The 11,587-nt window shown below is 47.1% G+C and overlaps 1 protein-coding gene across 1 annotated transcript in view; it reads left to right on the top strand.

The window, feature by feature from the left end:
- LOC116971587 (EF-hand calcium-binding domain-containing protein 6-like) overlaps positions 1 to 11,587 on the top strand; it is an 89,129-nt gene continuing 77,542 nt past the window's right edge. The window contains exons 1-3 of the mRNA XM_033018821.1: positions 1 to 283; positions 7,120 to 7,226; positions 10,480 to 10,580. Of these exons, the coding sequence (XP_032874712.1) occupies positions 1 to 283; positions 7,120 to 7,226; positions 10,480 to 10,580 (491 nt within the window). The remainder of the gene's footprint in view (positions 284 to 7,119; positions 7,227 to 10,479; positions 10,581 to 11,587) is intronic.

The raw sequence follows: 11,587 nt of genomic DNA, 5'->3' as shown, positions 1-11,587 counted from the left end.
ATGAGCCGACCTCCCAGCCACGCTTCAGTGCGGTTGCAACACATCCCACACCCGCTGTCCCGCTTAGGGGAACCGGAGACCATCACTGTCCGCGGCTACTCCCGGGCCGGGGACAAGCCGGACAACGAGCCGCCGCTCAGGTGGCCCGGGCCGGCGGGCGGTAGCGCCAGGGAGCCGAGGGAGAAGGAAGGGTCCCGGGGCTGCCACAGCCTCCAGCACATCCCCGAAGGAGTGGAGGTGGCTTTCGGTACCGACCCCGGCAGACCCAGGCTGCCCGTCTTCGGTGAGTTCATTCCTGTCCATTCGTAATTTAGTGATAGGGGAGCAAATGAGACCATTCGGCCCATCTCCGCCATTCAACCATGGCTGATCTATCTCTCCCTCCTAACCCCATTCTCCTTTGATCGGACTTTATTGGCTTAATCTGCCCTAAACCTTATTCACATTTTTCCATTGCTCATGTATCTCCGTACACTGTGAATGACTCGATTGTAATCATGCACTGTCTTTCCGCTGAATGTATAGCAAGCAGCAAAAAAGCTTTTCACTGTAGCTCGGTACACCGGACAATAAACTGCACTCAAAACTCAAACTCTCCTGCCTTCTCCCCATAACCTCTGACACCCATACTAATTAAGAATCTATCTATCTCTGCCTTAAAAAATATCCATTGACTTGTGTGGCAATGTATTCCACAGTGAGTGAGAGAGATGGTGAAGCAAGGAGAGGTACTAACACAGAGGCACCTATACTGCTGTAGGCTCTATATCTCTTGTTCCCCTTTCCCCAGACTCTCAGTCTGAAGAAGGGTCTCAACACCTGGAGTATTGTGTGCAGTTTTGGTCTCCAAATTTGAGGAAGGACATTCTTGCTATTGAGGGAGTGCAGCGTAGCTTCACCAGGTTAATTCCCGGGATGGCCGGGACTGTCATATGCTGAGAGAATGGAGCGGCTGGAATTTAGAAGGATGAGGGGATATCTTATTGAAACATATAAGATTATAAAGGATTTGGACATGCTAGAGGCAGGAAACATGTTCCCGATTTTGGGGCAGTACAGAACCAGGGCCACAGTTTAAGAATAAGGGGCAAGCCATTTAGAACGGAGACTATTAAACACAACTTCAAACAAACTATGAACTATAACAGCCTATTGTACTTTATCTGTGTATTTATGTGTGTATATATATATATATTCTATGGTAAATGGTCAAACTGATCTGATCTGTATTTATGCCTTAAAATATTCTGTTGTGCTGCAGCAAGCAAGAATTTCATTGTCCTATTTGGAAAACATGACAATAAACTCTCTTGACTTCATGAAGAAACACTTTTTCACACAGAGAGTTGTGAGTCTGTGGAATTCTCCGCCTCAGAGGTCGGTGGAGGCTGGTTCTCTGGATACTTTCAAGAGAGAGTTAGATAGGGCTCTTAAAGATAGCAGTTAGGGGATGTGGGGAGAAGGCAGGAACTGGGTACTGATTGTGGATGATCAGCCAAGATCCCATTGAATGGCGGTGCTGGCTCGAATGGCCTACTCCTGCACCTATTGGCTATTGTCTATTGAAACGTCACCTATTCCAATTCTCCAGAGATGCTGCCTGTCCCGCTGAGCTACTCCAGCACTTTGTGTCTATCGTCTAATTGCACTGAGAGAGAAACTGGGGCAGAGGGTGGGAGAAAGAACACGGAACGCTGCAGATGCTGGAGTCTTGTCCAAAATATAAAGTGATGGAGGAACTCAACGGGTCAGGCAGCATCTGTGGAGGGAATGGACGGACAACGTCTTGGGTCATGACCCCTTAATCAGTTTTTTTAGTCAGAGAGTCAGAAGGAAAGGGTGAAGTTTCCGATCGAGACCCTTCCTCAGACTGAGAGTCAGGGGAGAGGGAGACACAGAGATAAGGAAGTGTAAGGTGTGAGAACGAGACATCAAAGGGGATGAGGTACACTTCCTTATCTCTTGTGTCTCCCTCTCCCCGGGCCCTGAATCTCAGTCTGAAGTCGAGTCTCGATCTGAAACGTCACCCATTCCTTTTCTCCAGAGATGCTGCCTGACCCGCTGAGTTATTCCAGCTTTTTGTATCTATATTTTCAGTTAGGCTGAAGGGCCTGTTTCCATGCTGTATGACTGTGACTCAAAGTATACATAGTCATCGAGCAAAACAGCATGGAAACAGGCCCTTCGGCTCAACTTGCCCACACCAACCAACATATCCCGTTTGGTCCATATCCCTCTAAATCTGTCCTATCCATTTACCTGTCTAATTGTTTCTTAAACATTCCAATAGTCCATGCCTCAACTACCTCCTTTTCTATCTTTCACGCTTCACCTTAAACATATATCCTCTGGTTCTCGATTCCCCTACAAAGGGCAAGTGACTCAGTGCATCTATCCAATATACTGTATATTCCTCTCATGAGATCACCCCCTCATCCTCCTGCTCTCCAAGGAATAGAGTCCCAGGCTGCTCAACCTACCCCTTTAGCTCAGAACCTCGAGTCCTGGCAACATCCTTGTAAGAACATGACAGAAAAATCAAATCAGCAGCAGGTCGGACTAAATGGCAGAAGGAAAATCCTAATGCTTAAAAAAAAAACTGCAGATGCTGGAAAAATCGAAGGTAGACAAAAGTGCTGGAGAAACTCAGCGGGTGAGGCAGCATCTATGGAGCAAAGGAATGGGTGACGTTTCGGGTCGAGACTCATCAGTCTGAAGAAGGGTCTCAACCCGAAACGTCACCTATTCCTTCGCTCCATAGATGCAGCCTCACCTGCTGAGTTTCTCCAGCACTTTTGTCTATGAAGGAAAATCCTAGATCCATTATGACTGATGTTGCTGTTCCTTCCATTTCAACTTTGACCGAATATAAACAGTATAAACAGAATATATACAAAATATCTTTTCTGATTCCCCGTTCCACACGCATGCCTCTTGTACATTTAAAAATGTATTTTGATAGAGTGGTTGTGGAGAGGATGTTTTCACCGGTGGGATAGTCTAGGACCAGAGGTCGTAGCCCCAGAATAGAAGGATGTTCCTTTAGGAAGAAGATGAGGAGGAATTTCTTTAGTCAGAGGGTGGTGAATCTGTGGAATTCATTGCCACAGAATGCTGTGGAGGCTGACCTGGTGGGGAGGGTGGGGGGGATACCAAGAATGAAGAAGGACCATAGAGACCTATAATGTATATTTTTGTGACTTTGTCAGTGTATTGTATGCAAAACAAAGAATTTCACTCTACCTAAGGTACATGAGACAATAAAAACATAGAGACATAGAAAATAGGTGCAGGAGGAGGCCATTCGGCCCTTCAAGCCAGCACCGCCATTCATTGTGATCATGGCTGATTGTTCCAATCAATAACCCGTGCCTGCCTTCTCCCCATATCCCTTGATTCCACCAACCCCAAGAGCTCTATCTAACTCTCTTAAATCCATCCAGTGATTTGGCCTCCACTGCCCACTGTGGCAGGGAATTCCACAACTTCACAATTCTCTGGGTGAAAAAGTTTTTTCTCACCTCAGTCTTAAATGGCCTCCCCTTTATTCTATGGCTGTGGCCCCTGGTTCTGGACTTGCCCAACATTGGGAACATTTTACCTGCATCTAGCTCGTCCAGTTCTTTTATAATTTTATATGCTTCTATAAGATACCCCCTCATCCTTCTAAACTCCAGTGAATAAAGCACTATCATCATTATCTCTGTTTAGTTGAGTTTAGTTTAGAGATGCAGCACGGAAACAGGCCTTACGGCCCGCCGAGTCCCCGCCGACCAGCGATCCCCGCATACCAGCAATATCCTATATGCACTAGGGATGATTTACAATTTTAACGAAGCCAATTAACCTACATACCTGTACGTCTTTGGAGTCTGGGAGGAAACCGGAGATCCTGGAGAAAACCCACGGGGAGAACTTGCAAACTCCGTACAGACAGCACCCGTAGTCAGGATTGAACTCCAGGTCTTTGGTGCTGCAAGGCTGCATCTCTACTGCTGCACCACCGTGCCGCCCCTTATTAAGTCAAAAGATGTTCAAATGTGATCCTGGGCCCCGTTTCACTAATAGTTACTGGACTCGCTGTTCATTGACCCTCTGTTCATTGCCAGAGTCACATAATGTTCTGAGGCTGAGCTGCTCAGCTAGGGGGGGGGTTCTGTCAGTCCTTTGGCATTCATTCAATGGCATTTATTTAACACTGGCTGGGATAAACTGACCCACGGCATTTCACAAGATCGTTACCAAGCAAACTGCAACACTGAAGCACATACAGTAACACATAGTCAAGAGTCAAATATGAGTTTAAGAAGGAACTGCAGATGCTGGAAAACCGAGGGTAGACAAAAGTGCTGGAGAAACTCAGCATCTATGGAGCGAAGGAAATAGGCAACGTTTCGAGCCGAAACCCTTCTTCAGGCTGGTGTAGGGTGGGAGGGGGTTGGGGGGGGGGGGGGGTGGGGGCGGGAAGAAGAAAGGAAAAGGAGGAGCCCAAGGGCTGAGGGAGAGCTGAGAAGGGGAAGAGACAGCAAGGGCTACCGGAAATTGGAGAATTCAATGTTCATGCCGCTTGGGTGCAGACTGCCCAAGGTGCTGCTCCTCCAATTTCCGCTTGTGCTCACTCCGGCCATGGAGGAGGCCCAGGACAGAAAGGTCGGATTCGAAATGGGAGGGGGAGTTGAAGTGCTGAGCCACCGGGAGATCAGGTTGGTTAATGCGGACCGAGCGGAGGTGTTCGGCAAAACGATCGGCAAGCCTAAGCTTGGTGTCACCGATGAAATTCTCACAGTTTTTAGTTTAGAGAAACTGTGTGGAAACTGGCCCTTCGGCCCACCGAGTGAGTTCACGCCGACCGGAGATCTCCCGTTCACACTAGTTCTATCCTCCTATACACTGGAGGCTATTTAGAGAGGCCAATTAACCTACAAACCTGCAGGTCTTTGGGATGTGGGAGGTAACCAGAGCACCTGGAGAAAACCCACGCAGGTCACGGGGAGAACGTACAAACCCCATATGACAGCACCTGTAGTCAGGATCGAACCCGGGTCTCTGGCGCTGTGAGGCAGCAACTCTACCGCTGTGCTATTGAGCCACCATGGGTTCTACTGAAATTCTATACCACACTAGTTCAGCTATAGCTTGAGTGGAGTCTGCACTCCTGTTCACTGCATTGCAATAGACAATAGACAATATAGGTGCAGGAGTAGGTCATTCGGCCCTTCGAGCCAGCACCGCCATTCAATGTGATCATGGCTGATCATTCCCAATCAGTACCCCGTTCCTGCGTTCTCCCCATATCCCCTGACTCCGCTCTCTTTAAGAGCCCTATCTAGCTCTCTCTTGAAAGTATCCAGAGAACCGACCTCCACAGACTCACAACTCTCTGTGTGAAAAAGTGTTTCCTTGTCTCTGTTCTAAATGGCTTACTCCATATTATTAAATCATGCTCATGTTCAATCTTGCCCCTCTCACCCACTAAGCTCTGCCCACTAGACTTTGACACTTCCACACTGGGGGAAAATAAAATTCTGACTGACTACCCTATCTTTATAAGATCTTGTCAGTTTCAGGCCGCAGTTTACTCTAACCCAACGTTACAGGAGGGACATACATAAATGTCACTGTACCTCGGCACATAGACTAATAAAGTACCATTGACCACATCCTCCCATTCCGAATCTGACCTTTCTGCCCTGGGCCTCCTCCATTGTCAGACTGAGGCCCAGCGCAAATTGGAGGAACAGCAGCTCATATTTTGCTTAGGAGAGATCCTTACCATAGATGAGGCTCTCACCAGGGTCTCTTCTATACCCCGTAACTCTGCTCTCACTCCCCATCCCCCCACTCGTAACAAGGGCAGAGTCCCCCTTGTCCTCACCTTCCACCCCACCAGCCGTCACATACAACAAATAATCCTCTGACATTTTCGCCACCTCCAATGGAATCCCACCACTCGCCACATCTTCCCGTCAGCTTTCCGCAGAGACTGCTCCCTCCGTAACTCCCTGGTGAATTTGTCCCTTCCCACCTAAACCACCCCCGCTCCTGGCACTTTCCCTTGCAACCGCAGGAAATGCTACACTTGTCGCTTTACCTCCCCTCTTGACTTCATTCAAGGACCCAAGTAGTCTTTCCAGGTGCGGCAGAGGTTCACCTGACCCTCCTCCAACCTCATCTATTGCAGCCGCTGCTCTAGGTGTCAGCTGCTCTACATCGGTGAGACCAAGCGTAGGCTTGGCGATCGCTTCGCCCAACACCTCCGCTCGGTTCGCAATAACCAACCTGATCTCCCGGTGGCTCAGCACTTCAACTCCCTCTCCCATTCCGAATCCGACCTTTCTGTCCTGGGCCTCCTCCATGGCCAGAGTGAGTCCCACCGCAAATTTGAGGAGCAGCATCTCATATTTTGCTTGGGTAATTTACACTCCAGCGGTATGAACATTGACTTCTCCAATTTCAGGTAGTCCCTGCTTTCTCCTCCCCTTCCCAGCTCTCCCACAGCCCACTGTCTCTGCCTCTTCCTTTCTTCTTCCCACCCCCCCACCCCCCCCACCCTCACATCAGTCTGAAGAAGGGCCTCGAACCGAAACGTTGCCTATTTCCTTCGCTCCATAGATGCTGCCTCACCCGCTGAGTTTCTCCAGCATTTTTGTCGACCCTCATATTTCGCTTGGGTAGTTTACATCTCAGCGGTATGAAAATTGACTTCTATAATTTCAGATAGTCCTTGCTTTCTCCCTCCTTCCCCTTCCCCTTCCCCTTCCCCTTCCCCGCTCTCCCACTAGCCTACTGTTTCCATCTCTTCGTTTCTTTTTTCCCTCCCCCCCCCCGACATCAGTCTGAAGAAGGCTCTCGACGTGAAACGTCGCCATTTCCTTCTCTCCATAGATGCTGCCTCACTCGCTGAGTTTCTCCATTTCTTGTCTACCATTGACCATGCTATACCATTCCGCCAAATGCCATACCATATCTATGCACCGTAAATGGGTCGATTGTAATCATGTATAGCCTTTCTGCTGACTGGTTAGCAGCCAACAAAAAAGCTTTTCACTGTACCTCGGCGCACGTGAGAATAAGCTGAACTGAACTGAAACTAAACGGAACTATCACTCCTCGTAACAGGTCAACGTACAGACCTGGAGAGCCGTTCGGAGAGCAGACTGAGCAAGGGCAGCAGGATCAGTAGCACATCGCGGCCTGGCACTCAACTCCGGATCGAGATCGACGAGGTACGTCCTCCATCATCCTGAGGGGCAACTTTTATTACACAGAGGGTGGCGGGTGTATGGAACGAGCTGCCAGGGGAGGTAGTTGAGGCAGGTTGTCAAAGCTGCCACAGCCAGACATAAAAACTGTTTTTATCCACTCAACAGCCAAAAATCTGTAGCCTCCCTTTGATCTGGTATTTTGTTGGTTCACATGCTTGATCAATGGTGTTTTATCATTAATGTTTTATTATTATTAATGTTTAGTGTTTTCTGAGTCATTCGTAACTGTCACTGTATGTCATGTTGTTACTTGTGGGCGGAGCACCAAGGCCAATTCCTTGTATGTGAATACTTGGCCAATAAACTTACTTACTTACTTACTTACTTACTTACTTACTTACTTACTTACTTACTTACTATCGCAACATTTAAAAGACAGTTGAACAGGTTCATGGATGGTGCTGGGCCTGTACTCGCTGGAGTTTAGAAGGATGAGGTGGGACCTGATTGAAATTTACCGAACAGTGAAAGGCCTGGATAGAGTGGATGTTGGGAGGATGTTTCCACTAGTGGGAGAGTCTAGAACCAGAGGGCACAGCCTCAGAATAAAAGGATACGCCTTTAGAAAAGAAATTAGGAGGAATTTTTTTCGTTAGAGGATGGTGAATCTGTGGAATTCATTGCCGCAGAAGACTGTGGAGACCAAGTCAGTGGATATTTTTAAGGCAGAGATAGATAGATTCTTGATTAGTACGGGTGTCAGAGGTTATGGGGAGAAGGCAGGAGAATGGGGTTGGGGGGGGATGGATGGTCCAGTGGCGTTTCAGGAGCGCATGCGGCACCGGGGACCCGTGTTCGATCCTGGCTGCGAATGAGGCGTGGGTCTGTGCGCGCACTCTCCCCTGTCTCCCACTCGCATCTGCCCCTCTCTCTCGCTGTTGCACCCGGCTCTCCCGCTACCTGTTCCTTTGGGGAGATGAGGAGTCTCTCGGGGAGTCTCTCTTGAATCAAGAATTTCATTACTCATTCGTATTCAAAGATGACGCTGAAGAATTCCATTGTCTTGAAATGAGCAGAATAGTGAAATTTAAACTATAATCGTTGTGTTCCAGGCTGGAATACATTAATTTTCCTATATTGTGACCTTACGGCATCCCTGTTCCTCAGATTAAATATATTTTTACACATAAATTATGAATAAAGATAATAATTTATACACAGTTTCTTCAGCCAGCGCTTCATTCGCTTTTTCGTTATGGTGAATGACCTTTGACAAATCCCATGATTCCTTGCATTTTTCAGAATACCGAACTCGCTTATTGGCTTCTGTAAAAACTATAAATTGTCACGTGTGTGAGATAGTGATCGTCTATGTGGTGATGGCTGGTTGGCGGGGATTCGGTAGGCCGAAGGGCCTGTTTCTGCACTGCTTCTCAAAAGACTATGTTTACTTATCTGTTGCGCTGCTGCAAGTAAGAATTTCATTATTCCATTTCGGGACATCTGACAATAAACACTCTTGACTTGCAAGTTAATTGACTTAGTTTGATGACAATATATTTTCTATGTTCCATGTGTGCTGTGTTGGTGTGTAGTTGCAAATAAAGTCTGAAAGAGTTACTATAGCAACACCTGGGCTGTATGCTGGGTGAGACCCGACAGGGGTTTTATTGCTGTGTCAACATCTTTGCTGCAGTACCAACATCTTTTGCAAACAGACCAACCCGGAGTGCCAATGATGGTTCACATCTTGTGTAGTTCCAAGGAGATTGTGAGATGTTTACAGTGGGCTAATATGTGTTGTGCATCGGAAGAATGCTGTTGACTAACTAGTGTGGAGGCTACCCAGACCGGCGAACGTGTAACCAACAGAGTGCATGAGAAATAGAAACACAGACAGTGGCAGCGGCAGGGTGGTGCAGCGGTAGAGTTGCTGCCTCACAGCGGTTCAATCCTGACTACGGGTGCTGTCTGTACGGAGTTTGTACGTTCTCCCCGTGACCACATGGGTTTTCTCCGGTTTCCTCCCACACTCCTAAAACGTACAGGTTCGTATTTTATTTGGTTTTGGTTAAATTGTAAATTGTCCCTAGTGTGTGTGTGTGGGATATTGTTCGTGTATGGGGTGATAGCTGGTCGGCACCGACTGTGTGGGCCAAAGGGCCTGTTTCTGCACTGTATCTCTAAAATCTAAAAAGTCTAACATTGGTTTCAAAGGAAATCAAAAGTGCCTAATTGTCTAATGTTTTTTTTATACAGATCGTTCTTTGTGAACAAGAATCAAGAGAGACGAGAGTTTTTTATTGTCATATGTCCCAAAACGGAATAATGAAATTCTAATTTAGTTTAGTGTATTATCACTTATACCTGTACTGAGGTACAGTGTAAAGCTGTTTTGTTGCATGCGAACCAGTCAGCGGAAACTTCAAGCCAGCACCGCCATTCAATATGACCTTGCCTGATCATGCACAACCTTGCATTCACTGGAGTTTTGAAGGATGAGGGGGTATTTTATAGAAAGATATAAAATTTTAAAAGCACTGGACAAGCTAGATGCAGGAAAAATGTTCCCAGTGTTGGGCGAGTGCAGAACTAGGGGCCACACTTAGAATAAAGGGGAGGCCATTTAAGACTGAGGTGAGAAAAAACTTTTTCACCCAGAGAGTTGTGAATTTGTGGAATTCCCTGCCACAGAGGGCAGTGGAGGCCAAATCACTGGATGGATTTAAGAGAGAGTTAGATAGAGCTCTAGGGGCTAGTGGAATCAAGGGATATGGGGAGAAGGCAGGCACGGGTTATTGATTGGGGATGATCAGCCATGATCACAATGAATGGTGGTGCTAGCTCGAAGGGCCGAATGGCCTCCTCCAGCACCTATTTTCTATGTTTCTATGTAGTACCCCGTTCCTGCCTTCTCCCCATATCCACTGACTCCGCTATCGTCAAGAGCCCTATCTAGCTCTCTCTTGAAAGTATCCAGTGAACCGGCCTCCACCGCCCTCTGAGGCAGAGAATTCCACAGACTCACAACTCTCTGTGTGAAAAAGTGTTTTCTCGTCTCCATTCTAAATGTTGTTATGGTCCCTGCCTCAACTACGTCCTCTGGCAGCTCATTCCATACATTTACTACTGTCTGTGTAAAAATGTTGCCCCTCGTGTTCCTATTGAATGGTTCCTCCCTCGCCTCCGTATTGTTTCCCCTCTCCCCCTGTGTAATAATGTCCTACAAAACCTGTTCACGGGTCTTCCCTCAAACGTTGATCTATTTTTCCAGTTGGAACATCTTTTGCGGGAAAAAGTAATATCCAGCGGCTACTTCGCAGTCAAACAGCTTTTCAAATCCAATGATCCTGAAGGAAGGGAGCAGCTCAACAGGTAAGCATAACATTACATGGAACCTAGAAACAGTACAGAAGGTAGACGCAAAGTGCAGGAGTAACTCAGCGGGTCAGGCGGCATCTCTGAAGAAAAAAAAGATGCCCGACATTCCAGGCTGCGATCCCTCTTCAGACTGAGCAGAAACGTCAACCATCTTCTCCTCCCTCAGTCTGAAGAAACGCTGTCTGTACATTTCCCTCCACAGAGGCTGCCTGGCCCGCTGAGTTCCCTCCAGCACTTTTTGCTCACGGATTCCAGCATCTGCAGCCTACTGTGCCTCTGTAAATGTATTTCTATCTATTTATTTATTTATTTATTTATTTGGGGGGGGGGGGGGGGGGGGGGGGGGGGGGAAACACAACAGTCCCCACAGTGAAGATGTGGATTACAGATATGTCCGAGCCACTCCACTTGGAAAACAATAGGCTTGGCTTGGCCGAAAAACCAGATCAATTTCTTAAGACATGGACACCCTTACTGAATTCTTACAACAATAGTATAGTGAAACACAAATTAAAATTAAAATCCGATGCTATGTTGGGTGAGGCGGGGGGGGGGGGGGGGGGGGGGCGAGGGGCAAGGTATATCTCCATTTAAAAAAAATAATCCTCCATCTTTCTGCTACACTGCTTTGGTAGTTTAGGGGATTTTTTCTTGTTCTTGTTCTTCTCTACTCAATCCTTTCACTTCTTCCTTTTTTCCTTTCTTCCTTTCTCTTTCTTTTCTTTTTTTTCTTTTCATTTTTATAATTTAGGTTACAAGGTTAAAAATATATGTTTTCTAAATTAAGTAAATGTAAAGATGCTGATGACTTCATTGTCACTTGTACCTGGCTAGGTGTGGTGACAATTTATTTTGTCCTTGCATACAAAGTAACACAAAAGAGTCAACATAAAGGCGCCGCAGAAATTACAAAAAGTACATCCCTTCCTCGACCCCCTCCCCCCCCCACATCATATCCCCCATAATTTTCAGTGCCCCCCCCCACGCTGGGTCCCTCTTTG

The sequence above is a fragment of the Amblyraja radiata genome, chromosome 3 (assembly GCF_010909765.2).
Source record: "Amblyraja radiata isolate CabotCenter1 chromosome 3, sAmbRad1.1.pri, whole genome shotgun sequence".
In the NCBI taxonomy this organism is placed as follows: Eukaryota; Metazoa; Chordata; class Chondrichthyes; order Rajiformes; family Rajidae; genus Amblyraja; species Amblyraja radiata.
The sequence above is the reverse complement of the archived record's forward strand: the minus strand, read 5'-3'. Positions and strand labels throughout refer to the sequence as shown.